The sequence below is a fragment of the Homalodisca vitripennis genome, chromosome 7 (genome assembly GCF_021130785.1).
Source record: "Homalodisca vitripennis isolate AUS2020 chromosome 7, UT_GWSS_2.1, whole genome shotgun sequence".
Classification (NCBI taxonomy): Eukaryota; Metazoa; Arthropoda; class Insecta; order Hemiptera; family Cicadellidae; genus Homalodisca; species Homalodisca vitripennis.
In genome coordinates, this window is record NC_060213.1 from 112,635,565 (window position 1) to 112,656,391 (window position 20,827).

Here is a 20,827-nt window from a genome sequence, read left to right on the forward strand (position 1 = left end):
GTGAGTCACTGATAAACAACACCAAGCCTAACACTACTTACGATCTTTCACTATTTGTCGTGTTTTATATTGTGTGTCACTTATAAACAACACCAAGCGGGTCACAACTCAAGACCTTTCACTTCATGTTGTGTTTCGTACTGTGTGTCACTGATAACAACACCAAGCTTATCACCTACCACTCACGACCTTCCACTGCTTGTTGCGTCTTATACTGTGTGTCACTGATAAACAACACCAAGCCTAACACTACTTACGATCTTTCACTATTTGTCGTGTTTTATATTGTGTGTCACTGATAACAAAACCAAGCTTGTCACCCACCACTCTCGACCTGTCACCTCTGGTCGTGTTTTGTACTGTGTGTCACAGATAATAAAACCAAGTTTATCAACCACCACTCACGACCTTCCACTGCTTTTTGTGTCTTGTACTGTGTGTCACTGATAACACCACCAAGTTTATCACCCACCACTCACGACCTTCCACTGCTTGTTGTGTCTTATACTGTGTGTCACTTATAAACAACACCAAGCGGGTCACAACTCAAGACCTTTCACTTCATGTTGTGTTTCGTACTGTGTGTCACTGATAACAACACCAAGCTTATCACCCACCACTCACGACCTTCCACTGCTTGTTGCGTCTTATACTGTGTGTCACTTATAAACAACACCAAGCGGGTCACAACTCAAGACCTTTCACTTCATGTTGTGTTTCGTACTGTGTGTCACTGATAACAACACCAAGCTTATCACCCACCACTCACGACCTTCCACGGCTTGTTGTGTCTTGTACTGTGTGTCACTGATAAAAACACCACTTGTATCACAAATCACGATCTTCCATCGCTTGCTGTGTTTCGTACTGTGTGTCACTTATGACAACACTATGTGAATCACCACTGAAGACCGTATACCGCTTACTGTGCGTGTATCCAATGCAAATGTTAAGATAGCATTCTCTTAAACAAGTAAACCATACCTTTCAGAAATATTCGTAAATAGAGTGACAACCGAACGTGGTGTCATGTAAGAATAGAGGGATGATCAGATTAGAGAATTTTTCTCGCCATAATTTTCCCCTTCTCTTTTCCTAATTATAATGAGTTCATAACTCTTACAATTCAATTCAAAAAATGTATTATGGCACCATACATATGACAAGGAAAAGATTTGTTCATCTATAATCGCATGATATTCTTTCGTTCTCCATGATAAGACTTATGGAATTATATTTCAACGAGACATTCCTTTATATATGCTTGCCTTTGCAGTTTAAAAACAGTCTCCCGTTGTTTATCTACTTATTGAAATAACCTAATAGTAATATTTACAATAAAATATGTGTTCGCCTTTTGACAGTGATCTGGAGAGAATACGAGAGGGGATTGGCAGCAAGCTCGGCATGGTGACGCAGTACCTGACCACATTTGTGGTGGGAATGGTGGTAGGACTGATCGTCAATTGGCAGCTGACCCTGTGTCTGCTTCCGTTCTCCCCAATTCTAATCGGCTCCACAGCTTTCATGGCGAAGGTCAGTTTTTGTCTGAATTCTAAAGTAATGTTCAAATAGGTTTTATTGGTTGATTACAGTATGGGCTGTAACAATATTACGGGATGGGTTTTAAAATACACATTCTTGTTGAAAAATAGTAAGGCCTTTTCTACGGATTTGTTTGAAAAGTCGACTTCTGATTCCCTTCTCCAAACTTTTCGCATATATTTAAGTTTGCGTAAGGAACACAACAGTACACACAGCTCCAAGGAAGTTCTTGCGTTCTTGAAAATAAATTGGAATACTTCAAATGTTGAACTTTACTAAATAATTGGGTTCTCCTTGCAATGCTTAGCTTCATGAAACCACTAACTCCTTTTTACTTCCTAACAAGTACCGTATTGTGTACAGTGTTAATCCAAATATAAGCCCTGAAAAAACTAATCAAACATATTAGTGTAAGAGGTGCAACAGAACTGCCTTATATGAAATAATGCTATTTCAGTTGTGAATTTATCTGAAAGTCCTAAAGATCGTTAAGAGCAATTATTTCCCTACTTTAAAACTGAGTTGATTTACAAAATAAAAAACAGTGAGCTACGTATTACAGCTGTTAAGTCCAGTAATCAACAAAAGATGTAATAAAATAGTAATAAAAATTTAACTTAATCGAGTTTAGTTAGTAATCGACTCACTTACATTAAAAAATAATAAAACTATGTAGGCCATTCAATTTTTTTATTATTAGGTGGTTTTTTGTTACAATGCATATAAAATTAAAACAAAGTTAAAGTAAAATGTAGATTAATACATGTAATGTACGTCAAAAAATATTCTTTGCAAGTTTTCAAAATGGCAACAATCAGCGATTAATTTGAAATGTAATAATGAAGCGATTATTAATACACAGTTAAATAACATTAACTCGATTAGTGTATTTTAAGTGAGATATAGCGCACAGTTAAACTGTCATTACTCTGTTATTATATGTCGAAGCAAAATGAACTTTTTATTAAATTATTTAAATAAAATTATTCCATATTTTACTATTCAAAAACATTTTACATAAATCATTCCGTTTTAAGTTATTAGTGTTTGAACAGTTAGTATAACCACCGTATTAAACCTGGCATGATATTTTTTTTATTTTTTCACCATTAATTTGTTTCCGCTCTTAATTAAATATAAAATTTTGAAAAATTTGACTCTTATATTTATTTAGTTGAAAGATACGTTTTCGCACAAACAGACATTAAAAAGCAAGATAGGGCTATACTTTATAAGATATGTCCTGACAACTTAAATGGTGAAGTTTGGTACAGTCATTTATGGACACCCTGTATATTATGTAATGCATAGTACTCATTTGTTACCGAATAAACTTAATAAAGTAAATAAGAAAATACTCACATTAAATTCTCATTCCGTCCACTAATACCGTACTGGACTGTAATATTTGAAGAATAAAAAGAAATTGCCTCCCAAAGTAAAAGGTTTTTACTTTGGCAGGAAATCGATCCCTCCCCCACACCCACCCAAACTCACCCCCAATTTGATTACGGTGCCTGACGGTTCTTGTTCCACAAATATGACACTTGATACTCTGGGAAACTGGAAGGAAGCTCCGGTATTTTCCCAAAAGTTTGAACAGATACTTCTAGAAGCTTGTTTCTCATTCTTTATCCGTCCTTTGTTTGTATTGTGACTGGAAGTTAAATTTTCTTCAGTTATTATATTATTTAATATAACACTAGCTATAAAATATAAATTTTCTTACGAATCATATTTTGACCTCCTCATTGGTATAGTCGAATATTCTCTAACCAAGAGGTAGGTAGGTAAAGAAGGTTGCTGCAGTTTATAACAATTTTCAACTTACAGTTTATAGGTAGTTAAAAGATAAAACTAATTTCTTATAGATAATATAAATGACAATTTTATTATTTTTGTTTGATCCTTCTTTTGGTGGCATTTGTTTTCTTATCAGGCGATGTTATTGTTTTGTTTAAATACTTAAAAAATTTTTTTAAATGCGAACACACTAATATGGACTTATTTATAAATGAGTTTAAAAGTATATTAGGGAAGAAAGTACTTTAACAAGTGTCAATTTAAAATTGATTTATAAATTTATAGAAAATAACTTATAAAAGGATGTGTTATATTTTAACATATAATATCTGTTCAAATTGTGTTACTGGCGATGGATGATTTGGATGAAAACCAAGATTTGCCATCGTTATAAGTTACAAAATTATATAACACTTAACAATTCAGATGTTATATATTTTGCAACATATAACTATTTCATATTCTGTAACCATGTAGACATTTGCTGTAAAATAGATTATTTTAGGTATTTTCACTTTTGGAAAATTTAAGTATAAAACAACAATGTAGGTAAAATCAAATGTACTGTAAGACGTCATAATGTGTGTCGCAAATGGTTTAATCACAAAATATGCAACCCATGCATGATAAGTCTGATTTGAAAATGTTATGATGATTTAAACTGAGTAAAATTTAAAATAAATCAAACTAAGATAAGGTTTATGTCAAATATGTTTCCATTGGTGTTTATTTCATGAAGAAATTCAAATACAATCAGGAAAAAATGAAAAATACAACACAACAATTTGAAAATAAAAAAGGAGAAGAACTAGTATAGATAAATCTAAATCTCTAAATCTAGCTCCAGCAACGACTACTTTTAATCAGCAGTCAAAGTCAACATTCAGAGTAAGTATCTTGATCAATCAGTTTAAGTATTACGCCATGAATAAATGAGAAGAAGTCAGATGTCAGATCTTAATATGTCATATTTGATCAAACTGCATTTCAACTCATTTCAGTAATATAGCTAAAGTTACCATTGGTTATGAAAAAAGATACAACTTATATTATATGAGACCTCGTGTTAAATTTCGATAAAACTACGGATTTTTTTAAACTATCAGAAACACTGGCCCATTCTTTTTTTGTTGTGCTTAAAAATCTATATTTTAAAACATGAACATATACAAGCATTGAATACATCCTGAAATTAAAAATAAACATTGTTGAATTTTAAATAATACTGGCCATACAAACATAAACATAAAAAACAGCGTTGAAATTTTATACATTTGCAAGAAAATTCAACTGTCATCAACTTTAGAACATTTTGATACATAGTACAAATAAATATTATAAAAAAGTGTTATAAAGGTAATTTATTCTTCCCACTCGTATTTTTAAGTTTTTTAAGTCGCTGACTCTTTAATTTTAATGTTATCACACAATTACTTTTATTAGCTCAAGATGAATACATATTGGGGATGCTATTAAGTGTGTTTCTTCAGTCATAATATTACCATAATACAAATTTGCAGTTTATCAAAAAGCAATCGAAAATTCACTAGTAGTTTTCAAACGATGCACTGTATGTGATCTCCTTTCAAAGTCCGTAGAAAGTCAAGAGATTTATGTACATTTTAAATAAACATAGAAGGTTATAGTTTAATGAGTTGTTTATGGACAAAATTTAACACAAAATTAATTGTCTACGACTTGTGACAATTTATTTTAAAGCTTGCGAAATGAAATGATATTCTGACCTCCCTTTTTCATGTAACTCTTTTAATGTATATCTTAAGGATTTCTCAAATAATGACTTACGTAGTGTTTTATTATAAAAAATAAGTCACCTTTTTACCCACACGTATAATTTTCCCAAATAAAATTATTTTTCTGGATTCTTCTTAACAAAAAATACGTTTCTCAATACTAAACAGATATTTTTCAAAATTTTAACTTGTTTTATGAAATATTTGACACTTTAAAATAAAATTGCCTTTCAGAACTTAGCAATTAGAGTGTATTATTTCGGTTTAGATTATACGGTTCACTTTCAGAAGTAAAAGATGTGGTTCTAGCACTTTCAAGGAATGTGTAACCAAATTTTCAATACCAAAGACAGAGGAACAAGTCTCCTAAAAGGGGTATCCCTGTTTTTATTTGAAACGTCAAGACGCTTATTTTTGCTGTAATAAACAGTACGTTGTTTAAGCTGGATGAAATCAAATGTTCTAAATAAAGCATTCATTTTTACAATTAACGATCATATTTATTTATGGCTCTTGCTTCACAGTTAGCCACATGGTCTGCGGCCAGAGAGCAGCTCAAGCACGGAGTTGCAGGCAGCATAGCCAAGGAGGTCCTCAACTCTGTTAGGACAATAGCAGCTTTTAATGGAGAACCTCATGCAATTTCCAGGTCATTATAAACAGTTTTATTTATAAGGTAAATTATATAAATAAATTGTAAAACTGATCTAAAACTGCTATTGATTGGCTGTGGCTGGTAAAGGTTGTTAGGGGACTATGATAATGATGGGAGGAGAGGGAAACAAATAAAATGTATCATATGCTAACAGAAAACCTTTAATTATCCCTTAACCCTACAGTGTAATGTCAGCTTAGCGACAAACGTATTCAAACCATTACACTATTGTAAACGCACATTATTATACTCATCCATAGAGAACGATTTTTTACAAATACTAATAAACTGAAAAATGCCTATATTAAAGAGGAGGAGTTAAGGCTGTCAAGCCCTCTCTAACCATAACCTCATATCATATACATGAGATAATTAAATCTAAGGAGAAATTTTAACAGATCATTCTTACAATAAAATGTAAATTTATATAAAAATTGGTTAATTTATACAGAATTAATTGGCAAACATGATAATACAATTCTTAATTAAATTTAAAAAAATAATCTTAACAATGCAAAAGAGAGGATTAAAATTACAAAAAACACATTAAATGGCTTTAATACACTTCCTGATCTCATACACGTCCCAAGCACCCCCACCCACCACTAAATGCGGTCATCGCCACAGGCCCTCCAGTAGCGAGTTCCTGACCCTCGTCCCAAAGCACGCACGACACTCAATACTTAAAATATCATCAGGGAGAACATTGCAAAGGCTACAAATCTGAGTAGTTAACGAACTATTAAAAATTATTTATCTTTGAATTGGAATTGATAGTAAAGTGGCTCCACTTCTTGAAGGTCGTTCACTAATTTCCGAGATAAAATTGAAATGATCGAGCAGATAAATATGAGTTTTAGTTTTAATGATTGACTCTAGAATAGAAGTATTATGGAATTGGCGTAGTTCTTGCTTGAAGTTTCATGAGCGATAACTGATGAAACAACTTGTGTCAAAGAGCTCATGACGTTATTCTGACTAATCAATTAGAGGATGAAATGATGTTGGAGAATTTAAATTATTAACTATTTACTAAGTATGATATTTAACAATTTTTATAGCAATAGCAGAAACAAATTCGCATTAGTTCACAGTGGCTAGAGTTTAGGCGAACTCGGTTAATCTCGGCTGTCTACTACGTAACAGAAGCTAGATTTAGAGGAGAATTTTAATTATCTCTTGGGGTTTTCTCCTTAACTAACTCATCCTGAGTTGACAGTGAGCGACACCAACCCCCTTTTTGAGTGGGAGAATGCATTTATACACAGTATGGGATGTGCCCCTTTCAACGCAGGGAAAACCCCTACGGGCCGTAGGGATCCGCGTGTCTTGCGCCCGTGCTACTTTTACGGGAGCCAGGAGCCAGTCAGGCAACCCTCTTCTCGATTCCCGCGAAGGACAACTTGGACAAACGCAGAAACGGCCTTCCATCTGTCCTCGCTTCGCAGCATTATCTCCACCACGATTTCTACCGAGATATCACCGATGAAGGAGACAAGCGTTCTCTTGTGCTCGGTGAAACGCCTGCACTCGAAGAACGAATGATGAGCTTCATCGTCTTCCTCCAGGCAGTATGCACGCTGAGGGGAACCGATGTACCCCATCCGATGAAGGTACTTCCTAAAGTAGCCGTTCCTCGTCAGGAACTGACAGAGGAGAAGTTAATCTCCCCGTGGCTACGGTTCAACCAAGCATTCAGGTCTATGATGAGACTAAAGGTCCAACGGTTCTTAATACTCCATATACCTTCTAGGAACTTCTCATTCTCTCGTGCGGATTAATTGGGGAAAAGGTACACGATGAACACCGTAACCTTTGTTGACCGCGGACTTGACAACCGCGACTGTTTGGAATCCATACAGCTGCAGTTACCAGTTCGTCAGAGAACCAAGATTGGGTAGTTCTGGTCCGGTAGGGCTTACTGACAATCCCTATTAATTCGGGTCTCAGTTTCGCACATAAGCTGCTTGAGGATGGAGTCGGCAGCTCGGCACCTTTGCAGGTTTCTCTGGAGGAACCTAATCATGATTAGTTTCTGGAGCGGGCTTTCTTGGGATCCTAATGTCCCAGAGCCAGGAGTGTGATCTTTGGATGCCCCAGAAATATCTGTGGACAGAACAGGGACCGGTGTTCCGTGCAGACGGTCCTGTCAGGACCAGAGCAGTATCTGTACCACCGTACTCTACAGCTGGCTCGGCCCTCCTGGAAAAGGTTCAGGTCTTCCTTCTCGTCCATCTGAGCAACAGCTTTCCTCTGTTCGCACTTTTTAGGCACAAACAGGTTAACCTTAATGCCACCATTCTGATCGGGGTAATCCCTTCGAGAACCTCGACCCTTAGCTTAGAGCAATAGTGCGGATAGCACCCCATGTCCCCAACGGACATGTCTGCCATGTTTCAATGTCTTCTGGAGTCTGTCTCAGATCCCGCACAGTCGAGTCAATGACATCCATGGATTCCTCCAAACAGCACAACTCATCGACACATTCCTTTGCTTGACTGCGGCCGCACGCATGTCGAGGATGGCTCCCTTATCTCTTCCACAGTCTCCCTAGCCCGTTCGATGTTTTTCTGGTCAAGAGACACTTGGTACTCACCTCTAGTTGGTGTCGGATGTAGTGTCGTTCTCAACTTATTGCTCTTCGTAAGGAGAGCCACAAGGCAAGAGCTTCGGGAAGTTCCGGTCCTTCCTTCCATTACTTTGTGTTCGAGATCCCAACTGTTCTAGACTAAAGGTGTCCTTGGGTTGGTTTTCCAGTGCATTTTGCGGCAAGGAGTGGCCCCGAATATCCAGGAGCGGGTATACCCTTTTGGACAATACCCCTTACCCCGGCCTCTATTTCCCAGCACTGGATACCTGACATGCCGCGGGTTACTTGTGGAAATGTAGATTCCGATCCCTGCACTAATACCGTACTTCCCGATCAGGTCCCAAAGATACTGGTTCCTAAAGACGCACTAAGAGAACCTATCGGAAGTGCAAGCACACATCAGCCTATGTAACACTATAGGAAGGAACACTCCTGGAGACTCACAGTTCACGCCGATCTCATAGCAGAAAGAAGACATTTAAAACATAAACATAACAGGGTCGAATAAAGAAACTAAAGGAAAGAGAAGAGGTGGAATCGAGCAAAAACATGAAGGAAACTTGACCTCTACAAGCATGAAGGTAAGAGGATTAAGAGAAGGATCTCTCACCCCCTTTTGTGTTGTCATTTACCTCGAGCAGGTGATACTGCGGTTTATTCTAAGCTGGATACCGTACGGCTCGAATTACAGCATAACTTAGTGCTGTCAGTTTGAGTAAGCCTGTGAATAATCATGTGAAGTGAGATTTATAAACCGCACCACCAAGAAAAGTGACATTTATATGTACTGTATTTATATGTGCATTGTAAACATTCCCTTATTTTAAGTATGTATGCATCCATTTGAAGTATTCTGCCCCATTCCCACGGGCCCTTTCGGTGTTACTGCAGCCGAATCTCGATTAATCTGTAACAGCCTAGTGTATATGGACTCAAGATACGTTGAGTCCTCTCACAGACTGTCATTTCTCACTTTATTATCTGGACAGATAAGTTTTAACTCATATTAGATAGCCAAAACTTGGTTATTATTTTCTGGACTGATAAGGTTTAACTCATGTTAGATAGCCAAAACTTGGGTATTATTATCTGGACTGATAAGGTTTAACTAATATAAGATAGCCAAAAGGTGGGTATTATTATCTGGACTGATAAGGTTTAACTCATTTAGATAGCCAAAACTTGGGTATTATTATCTGGACTGATAAGGTTTAACTCATATTAGATAGCCAAAAGGTGGGTATTATTATCTGGACTGATAAGGTTTAACTCATATTAGACAGCCAAAAGTTGGGTATTATTATCTGGACTGATAAGGTTTAACTAATATAAGATAGCCAACATTTGGGTAGATCAGTCCAACTGACCGAGGGTTGTATATACTTATTCAAGAATTACAATTAACAATATTATTTCTCTAAAGATGAAGATTGACGATTGTCTCCATCCTTGCATTGCAGATACGAGGCGGCCCTTGAAGAGAGTAGAAAGGTGGCGATGGCCACCTACTATAAGATTGCCATGTGCCTTACTATCGTCAACTTCTGTAAATACGCCCAGTATGGTGTAGCGCTCTTCGTCAGCTCTCTGTTCATACGAGCAGGCTACTGCACACCCGGCAGCGTGTTCATGGTGAGACTTCTGTTTTTTAGATTTAAATGTCTGTTAGCTCATAAGAAAGTTAGTAGACTCTATACGCCGAGACAAAGGTGAATATCAGGAAGTAAGTGTAATTTGTATATGTAAAATTCTTGCATAAAAATATTTAAACAAGGCCAAGAAATATTAATTATGTCATTAAATTGTATGAGAGATAACACCCCCCCCCCTTATTTTCTCTTGCTATATAGAGAATACCAGTGTAGCCATTTGATTTTATTGTTTTATTAAGTAATTGACAGTTATTACAGCTATGGTAAGGCATTAAAAACAATTAATATTATTCTTCAAGACCGACATCCATAGACATCTATACCAATTGCGTTATAAGACTCCGAACTATTAAAATTGCTGAGTATGTAGTTTCCATTTCGAACCGATCTTCCATCATGAGAATCTTCGTTAGATTTTTATCAATCAACTTATAATGATAATATGCATTAAGATAATTACTTTTACTTGTTTTTATTTGTCTTTTATAACGTGAATATTTTATAAACGTTGTTTTGCACCAGTTTTATCTAAATTTAAACTCTAAATTAAACTGCCCCATTTAGAAATTTAAAGTTGAACATACTATTATTTAAATTTAATCTTTATAATTTTTTAGATTTCATTTACATCTTTGGATTAATGTAAGATTGTTTCATTTTATTTTCTACAATTTTATTGAAGTGTATTTGTCACAAATTGAACCTAACTACACCTTTCACCTTTATGGACTCAGCTCCCACGCATATGTTACGGCCTATGTGAGAACTTGCTCGTGCCATAGTGTAGCAAATGTATAAACTGCATGTGATTGAGATAAACAAATTGGATTTTGACTATGTTAACTTTGCAACAGTGGCGGATTTACCAATAGGCCCACTGGGCCTCTGGGCCCAGTTTTACTGAAACTATGGGCCTCAGGGGACAGGATCTGCATACTGGAAAATTAAAGGAAATTATAATTCCGGACTAGTTCTAATTATTGTTATCTGATATGAAATTTTATGACGTTATTAAGGCGTCAAATAACAATAAAATTTAGTATATGTATTATTTAATTCATTACGTACTGATGATTTTTTCATTGTTTGGTATTGAAATAATGTAATTTATGAATATTCAATTGAACCAAAAGACGATACGATATATTGTTAAAATATTACTTGTGCATGGCCAATCTGAATGAAATCGTATTTCAGGTGTTTCTAAGTGTACTGTCGGGGGCGTTCACGCTGGGGGATGCGTTCCCATATTACACAGCGGTGGGTACGGCACTGGGCGCTGCCTCTACGATATTCAGCGTCATAGAACGAGCCCCTGAGATCGACTCGGCTAGCAGACACGGACTCAAGCCTCACAACGTGGAGGGGAGAATTGTGTTCCATGACGTCAGCTTCAGTTACCCCTCACGAGCCAACAAGCCGGTAAATTGCTTCAGGGGATACAACACTTTATTGGTGTACCATAAATGTTACGTCCGCTCCTAAATGTTCCTCGTTATGTTTTGCTTTCATTTGGTTCGTTCTACTGTTGGATACTAGTGATCGAGTTTTACGTCAAAAACTAATGTATATTTTAACTCTTTACTGCCTTTCAATTAAATATTCAATAGCTATATATGGAGAAATGTTCTGGCCCCCACACTTTTGAAGAATTATACTTTGACCCTATTTTATAAATCCCTAAGATTTGTACACTGTTTCATAACAATCAGTTGTAAGAGTTGACAGTTTTTAAAGACAACCAAGTCAGGTAAAGTTCAATGAAATGAACTCAAAATGCCTTTATTAAAGAGGCGGAGTTAGGGCTATTAAGCCCTCTCTACCACTCAACCTCACATGGTATACAGAAAATTATAATAGTTTAATACAATTATTAAATTATAAACTTGTTCTTTAAATAGAAAAAGAAGTGCTTAACCTATACAAAATTAAATTATCTTAAATTAAAAATCTATATATTTAAATGAATACTTAAAAGACGAATGAAAAACTGTATACTTTTTTTAAGATAAATACAATATAATAATACGATAAGTAAGTTACGATATTTAAGTGCAATATGGTAACTTAAATGTTTAACTCAGTCTCGTTATTTTGAGAGGTATTCCGACAGTATTTCATCATCCAAACGTATTCGTACACTACATTAAAGAATGTTGTCATATACAGAATGAGTCAGAAATATGGTAAAATATTTTAAGACGTGATTGTAGAGCTAAAAATAAGAAAAAAATGTTATATAAAGGTAGGTCCGGAAACGCTCCATTACTGAGTATGGCTGGCGAAAGATTTTGCTTTGTTTTCAGTTCACCTGGTGAAATTAAGTGATTCTGAAAGGTTTTGTTCGTACTTTTTAACTCAAATAAGATGGATTTATAAGGAAAATCACCTGAAAAATCAAATAAAACCACTCTAGAGTTGCTCTGGTGAAAAACAAAATCTTTCGCCAGCCATTACTCAGTAATGAAGCGTTTTTGGACCTACCTTTATATAACATTTTTTTCTTATTTTTAGCTCTACAATCACGTCTTAAAATATTTTACCATATTTCTGACTCACCCTGTATATCAGCTGCTTTGCTTAGTTATAAAAGAACTTACAAAAAATAGAAATACTAATGAAGACTTAGCATATGATACATTCTCTATCAGCTACTTATTGAGTGATAGTCACATGATGGTTGGCCATTCACAACTAAATAATTATTGAGGTTGTTTGTCATCAATATTGGTTTTGAACCTGCATTCCTATTTGCACGTATAGGAATACTAGGCTACATATTTCTCTATGTCCTCAATCAAGCACCGGCATTGCTTGGCTCGATTAAACCTGGGATAGAATAACAGTTCAGTTTTCAGACACACTCGAGGCCGTGGGTCTGATCCACTGGCCAATTCAGTCAGAATGTCGGAGACATAGTTCTTATTATTATACGAAGGATCAACCAAAAGTTCTTTGGAAAATTGAGGGTCCTTCTGTGTGAGACTGGTATCATAGTATTAGACAGTGCCAATCCTCCTCCATTCACAAATGACACTTGGGAAGGGAAAATGTTAATAATATCACAAGGACTAAATATATGCATATTGTATTGTCTTATTATGTCACAAGGCTGCCAAGAGAATATTCAATTAACTTCTAATTATTTTCACGCATCGTTGGGGGTGTGTAAAATAAAACAAAGTAGGAACTTTGGAGGGCCCAATCCCAGCTCAGGACTGATGGGTGCTACAAGGGTTACCAAAGATCCATATAATATAGTGTACCTTCCTGTAAACCCTAGTCCTTTGCCGTATCCTGATAAATGTTCCTCCATAAAAGTGAAGGACGTCACGAAAAATAGAAGATAAATATTATTTACTTGTCACGAAACTGTAACAGTGAAAAAATAAGTAATAATAAGAATTAAATATTTTCAAATAAACAAAACGTTATTTCTTCTTTGGCATCATGGATTCGGAAGTGTAACCTATGGAACCTATTCATATTCATTAAAATTTAGACTTCTTTAACATTTATACAGATGAAAGTATGATAAGAAATTATATTAATGGAAAGCTTAGCATTTGCCACTGTAATTTAAGACTGATCGACCTCATTCTACCCTTGATCTGCTGATTCCCCAGTGACTATCTACAGGCTCGGAGAACTTAACAAACAGAAAAAGACATTCGTGTTGGAAGTGCCGATAAAAATTACAATAATCACAGGAAGGATTTGAACTTGCTCTAGGTCACGTCGGTTCTCTTTGTTGAGGAAAACACTATTGAGTTGTGTTAGTAACTTATATAATATTATTTGTTTTAGAACTTTTATATCGCTCTAATTTATAATTGTAAAATCTAATATATTTATGCCATCACGAAATGTAATATTTATACTCGTATGTTTGTATGCGCTTCTTTGGATTTAATCGGTAATGAACTACAAACAGCTTGCATTGGTATAAATTGTGTCCAGGCGTTGGTTACGTTGTATATAGATTCTTAGAAACTGTATCTTTCTGACATGTCATTCACATAAATATGTAGATATAGTGATTTATAGACGTTGAGGTAATTTGAGTTAGTTTGCAGTTTAGATTAGGAAACGTTAGCTAGATATAGTGATAAAGAGTAGACTTAGGGGCGTAGGCGTTAGTGCTTTCGTTTGTATACAGTAAGACAAAATAAGAGTTTGATAAATTACTGACTATAAATAGTATCGTATCTAGGAATTAATTTTGTGGGGTATTTGAAGGGACAATTATTGGAGTGCCGATATTGAATGAGATTTGGAATTTAAATATACTAGACGTTTCAAAATGTTTAGGAATATTTTTCTATATCACTCTGGGCACCCCAATGAATTACCACTGTGTAATTTACAAACAAATTCATAATAGTAATAAAATGGATAAAAGTTTTAAATATTTGAGAAATTTTTTTCCCTATTGTATGCCAAAGTTGTAAAACCAATTTTTGCAGCCAAAGTATCCAAATTTTAGAATATCATAGTATATTTTCATTAACCAATCCCCATTTTAAACTACCCTACACGTATCTGAAAATAATTCTTTAATGTTCTATTCTAATTCTGGATATTCTACAGTTTGGAACATAACATTTTTACCGTAAGTATTAAGACAAAATTTGCTCCATACAAGTTTTGTTCTTTGTTGCTTATTCTTATAAGATCTCTTGTTACGTAGAGTTACAAGTCATTTTCTTTAAGATGAAAAATAATGAGTTCGGTTTGGAATGGTGTGATTAGCTGAACTTTTTAATTTCCTAAGCTCAAGTTCTTTTAAGACCATCCCGGAAGAAAAAAGAAAAAAGATCTGTGTTTATCCTTTATAAATATTGTAGGAATTTTCCGCATTTCAGAATTTTATCGTTAAAAATATGGTTCTCATAAAAACGGCTGAATGTTTGAAAATATTATATAATTTATAGAAAGTATAACATGTTTTAATGAAAACAATTTTCTTTGCTGATATTGTGGTTGGAAATTACGTTCTATTTGTTTGATTAAAAAATCGTGTAATTTTCTTAAAACACAATTTATACACTCACTTTGGAGAATCATATTCCTTATCTTCAGTCATTTTCCCTTGGCCTGATTATAAAAGTGCCCAAAATGCCTATCATTCCTTGTTGAGTGAAAATTTCTTTGTTTCCTTCTCCGTGGAAGTTATATTAAAAGTCTGATTCAATTAAATTTGAAAACATTAATACAACCTAAAATTTGTATAGATAAAAGGAAGTCTGGCACACACAAAAATCAGCCTTACGGCTCATGCAGCCGTTTCTTTCCGGTAGCCGGGGTTTTGTGCCATAAACTGTCCACAGACTGATTGGATGGTTTATACAATGCTTTATTCAATTGTATAGGAAGTGTAGCCCAAAATTCTGTTGACAACTAGGTGAGCACACTTTAACTAATAAATAGTTCTATTGACTAAAAACATAAGCACGCCGTGGGGATATTTTTATGTACTCTCCCACATTGTACATTCATTTTAGGGTTTCATGTGTAAAATAAACAAAAGCTAATGCTTTGTTTAATGAATACATCGTATAAAAGATTCCAGAACCAGTTGATTACTTATAGCATGAGTCATTAATGTCTGTCAATGTCGTGTATGTTGCTTTTATGAATAAAGACAATAAGTTTATCAAATACAATCGGTATTGACATTATGGTCCTCTTGAGCATGATATGCCAATATCGTTCATTGTGGAATCCATGAATGTTGGATCCAACATTTGTAAACTATTTCTCAATAGAATAGTTTTATGTCTTGGAACGCTATACCAATTAATTATGACTGAATGTTTTACTCTCCTGAATGTAGATACTGAAGCACTTCAATCTAGAGATACCCCCGGGGAAGACTGTGGCACTGGTAGGTTCCAGTGGAACAGGCAAGAGCACCGTGATCGACCTGTTCTTGCGACTGTACGACTGCACTGGGGGAGTGGTGAGTATTGTCATGAAGCCGAATCTCTTAAAATGAAGATACAAATTGTATTTAACTAATTATATCAGTGCATTAATCTAAGGTTCATTTTAAATATAATTATTAGCTTTTAAAATATTAAAGTATTTTCAATTTTTAAAACCTCATCGATAAAATGAGTTGTAAGTTTTATATATATTGAGCCAAACATGTCAATAAATTGTGGAACAGTGGGATAACAGTTTCAGTCCATTTACGGGACAAGTTCTAACTGAATGTTGATTTCTAACTATAATATATCAAATAATTATGTAATTGTCGGAAAACAAATTAATTTATACTTCATAGTATCTCAATTACTACATACACGTTCAATAGATGTAAATGAGCTGTTCTATCTGATAGAAATATTAACACGGATTAAAATTGATCAAATTGATTCCAAGAGTTCGTGTTCTGCAACAAACTGATTTACTGGAGCAGCCCGCACCAAAGTAGACGATGACATTTAATGCGGTGTTGTCACATCGTTGCTGACCACCAGCTGTTCCCGCTATGACGTGGTTATGGTCACTATTGTCTGTTTAATTTACATCTTGTTTGCAAACCAGATAAATTTGCAAATTCAAACGCATTTGTTTATCATCTAAAGATGTTATTTTGTTTATTGCAACAATTAATGTTAAGACAGATCAATAATTTTTAATGTGTGAAAAACTGGTAACAGTGTTGGGCTTGGTTTACAGAGAGGGGTATTGAAACGCAACAGTCGCCAACGGACTATTTTGGTGGGGACTGATCTAGGGGATTTTCATTAAATTATTTATATTTGCACAGTGCATATTTTATTACAAATACGATGCTAGACGATTCTGAACCTGTTTTATCTGAGCAGTCAGATCGGAGTGGCGTTCCAAGAGAGTATTCTTTTCAGCGTTTCTATATGTACAGTACGGATTTTCTTGCAGATAAAGCTTGACGGCAACCCCACCAAGAACCTGAACCTGTCTTGGCTGCGTAGTCAGATTGGAGTGGTCCTCCAGGAGCTTATTCTATTCAGCATTTTTATATGTACAGTACGGATTTTCTTGCAGATAAAGCTTGACGGCAACCCCATCAAGAACATGAACTTATCGTGGCTGCGTAGTCAGATTGGAGTGCTCCTCCAGGAGCTTATTCCATTCAGCATTTCTGTATGTACAGTATGGATTTTCTTGCAGATAAAACTTGACGGCAACCCCATCAAGAACCTGAACCTGTCTTGGCTGCGTACTCAGATCGGAGTGGTCTCCAGAAGCCTATTCTCTTCAGCGTTTCTATATGTACAGTACGGATTTTCTTGTTGATAAAGCTTGACGGCAACCCCATCAAAAACCTGAACCTGTCTTGGCTACGTAGTCAGATCGGAGTGGTCCTCCAGAAGCCTAATCTCTTCAGCGTTTCTATACGTACAATACAGATTTTCTTGCAGATAAAGCTTGACGGCAACCCCATCAAAAACCTGAACCTTTCTTGGCTGCGTACTCAGATCGGAGTAGTCCTCCAGGAGCTTATTCTATTCAGCATTTCTATATGTACAATACACATTTTCTTGCATATAAAGCTTGACGGCAACCCTATAATAATTCCGAACCTGTCTTGGATACGTAGTCAGATTGGAGTGGTCCTCCAAGAGCTTATTCTATTCAGTATTTCTATATGTATTGTACAGTACGGATTTTCTTGCAGATAAAGCTTGAATCCCATCAAGAACCTGAACCTGTCTTGGCTGCATACTCAGATCGGAGTGGTCCTCCAGAAGCCTGTCCTTTTCAGCGTTTCTATATTTGCAGTACATAGCTTACTACAAATAAATCTAGACGGCAACCCAATACCAATTCCGGACCTGTCTTGGCTGCGTAGTCAGATCGGAGTGCTCCTCCAGGAGTTTATTCTCTTCAGCGTGTCTATATGTACAGTACGGATTTTCTTGCAGATAAAGCTTGACGGCAACACCATCAAGAACCTGAACCTGTCTTGGCTGCGTAGTCAGATCGGAGTGCTCCTCCAGGAGTTTATTCTCTTCAGTGTGTCTATATGTACAGTACGGATTTTCTTGCAGATAAAGCTTGACGGCAACCCCATCAAGAACATGAACTTATCGTGGCTGCGTAGTCAGATTGGAGTGCTCCTCCAGGAGCTTATTCCATTCAGCATTTCTGTATGTACAGTATGGATTTTCTTGCAGATAAAACTTGACGGCAACCCCATCAAGAACCTGAACCTGTCTTGGCTGCGTACTCAGATCGGAGTGGTCCTCCAGAAGCCTATTCTCTTCAGCGTTTCTATATGTACAGTACGGATTTTCTTGTTGATAAAGCTTGACGGCAACCCCATCAAAAACCTGAACCTGTCTTGGCTGCGTAGTCAGATCGGAGTGGTCCTCCAGAAGCCTAATCTCTTCAGCGTTTCTATACGTACAATACAGATTTTCTTGCAGATAAAGCTTGACGGCAACCCCATCAAAAACCTGAACCTTTCTTGGCTGCGTACTCAGATCGGAGTAGTCCTCCAGGAGCTTATTCTATTCAGCATTTCTATATGTACAATACACATTTTCTTGCATATAAAGCTTGACGGCAACCCTATAATAAAAAGCTTGACGGCTACCCTATAATAATTCCGAACCTGTCTTGGATACGTAGTCAGATTGGAGTGGTCCTCCAAGAGCTTATTCTATTCAGTATTTCTATATGTATTGTACAGTACGGATTTTCTTGCAGATAAAGCTTGAATCCCATCAAGAACCTGAACCTGTCTTGGCTGCATACTCAGATCGGAGTGGTCCTCCAGGAGCCTGTCCTTTTCAGCGTTTCTATATTTGCAGTACATAGCTTACTACAAATAAATCTAGACGGCAACCCAATACCAATTCCGGACCTGTCTTGGCTGCGTAGTCAGATCGGAGTGCTCCTCCAGGAGTTTATTCTCTTCAGCGTGTCTATATGTACAGTACGGATTTTCTTGCAGATAAAGCTTGACGGCAACACCATCAAGAACCTGAACCTGTCTTGGCTGCGTAGTCAGATCGGAGTGCTCCTCCAGGAGTTTATTCTCTTCAGTGTGTCTATATGTACAGTACGGATTGTCTTGCAGATAAAGCTTGACGGCAACCCCATCAAGAACCTGAACCTGTCTTGGCTGCGTAGTCAGATCGGAGTGCTCCTCCAGGAGTTTATTCTCTTCAGTGTGTCTATATGTACAGTACGGATTGTCTTGCAGATAAAGCTTGACGGCAACCCCATCAAGAACCTGAACCTGTCTTGGCTGCGTACTCAGATCGGAGTGGTTCTCCAGGAGCCTATTCTCTTCAGCGTTTCAATCGCAGAAAACATCCGCTACGGGCGGGAGAACGTATCGCAGCAGGACATCGAGCGTGCCGCTACCATGGCTAGTGCCAGCGGCTTTATCACTAAACTTCCTGAGGTAACGTAATAAGTGTCAAACTTTAATTATTATTCATGAGAAAGAATTCTGACCTTACCAGAAAGTGTCAATGCGAACTAATATGAAGATCATTGATAATTTAGTCACTCTAAGCCTACTCGAAGCTATAACGTGAAATATGCCATGGATAGCACCATAAACATTTTTTTTATTCTTTACTGGACGCTGAAAATGCAATTTATTCTTTTTATTAGTGGCTATTAACAATTAAAATTAGTTAATTGCATCGAAATATGTAAATGCCTTGTGTAAATTCGATTGATGAGTACACAGTACCATTGACCTATCGAAGATAAATCAATATTCTGTTATATTTAAATAATTCTTGAAATATTTCAGTTTTCGTGAATATATATTTTAAATTTAAATTATTTCCAATAAATTCCGCAAATGAATTGTATGATACACAACTGTTGTAGGTTAGTAATTTAATAAGATAACTTAGACATAACGTTTGTCATTACCATGGATTTCTTTGGAGAGCAGTTCAAATATAACAATATAGCTTTAGGTACGTCTCAAGGATATGTTTTACGTCCATTTTTCTTTCTAATTCCAATAAATTGTTTAAATTAATAATGCTATTCATTTCATAATGTTCACTAGGGATACTTCTGTGGATAAGATTTAAAATAATGTCAATCTTGACACGATTCACTATGACCTTGACAAGGTCGATGGTTGTCATAACTGGAAATGACTTGGTGTATAACTCTGCCTAGACACGAAGTTAAGGTTTTAGCCTAACTCATAGTTGAGAAGATTATACAGTAAGATTACTTCAAATACATATTAACAAGACATTAAATAATGGTGTTCATGTTCAAATTATAAGTAATACATGTTTGCATTCTTATTTATCTTTTAAGATTTGAAATAATTTCTTACGAATTATTATTTGATGATATTATTTTAGTCAAATACCCCAATACTACAGTATATGAAACTCGATACATTCCGTTAATAAAAGAAAGGCATTCAAACGATTGAGTAGTTTTAAGTATTTGTAAAGTGTAGTTAATAAGGGGTTGTCTGAAACATTCGCAACTTTTATTTATCAGACAAGAAATTCTAACTTTTACATGTTCTTCTATTGTTCAGCAATTTTTTGCGCCAAAAAACAATAACTCTTTTTAAAGCATATAACACAAAAAATAACATAGGCTTGTTTTTACGGAAAACTTTTCTCAAGTAGGGTAAATATATGTAATAGTACATTGACTTTGATATTTTTATACATTTCATATACAATCAAAATGTCTTAAGTGGACTCTTTTTCTCCTATTATTTTCAAACCAAGTAGAAGGCAGTTTATAACACTGAGCTAAAGATTCAAAATAGAATTTTAATATTTCCTATAAACATAAAAATGTTAATAAATACTCATGTTCTATACATGTT

The 20,827-nt window shown here is 35.7% G+C and overlaps 1 protein-coding gene across 2 annotated transcripts in view; it reads left to right on the forward strand.

Annotated features, from left to right (window-relative positions):
* LOC124366212 (phosphatidylcholine translocator ABCB4-like) overlaps positions 1-20,827 on the forward strand; it is a 61,774-nt gene that overhangs the window by 8,911 nt on the left and 32,036 nt on the right. For both annotated transcript variants that reach the window (XM_046822587.1, XM_046822589.1), the window contains exons 3-8: positions 1,365-1,536; positions 5,627-5,751; positions 9,808-9,979; positions 11,197-11,421; positions 15,836-15,961; positions 19,202-19,405. In XM_046822587.1, coding sequence (XP_046678543.1) covers positions 1,365-1,536; positions 5,627-5,751; positions 9,808-9,979; positions 11,197-11,421; positions 15,836-15,961; positions 19,202-19,405 — 1,024 coding nt within the window. The remainder of the gene's footprint in view (positions 1-1,364; positions 1,537-5,626; positions 5,752-9,807; positions 9,980-11,196; positions 11,422-15,835; positions 15,962-19,201; positions 19,406-20,827) is intronic.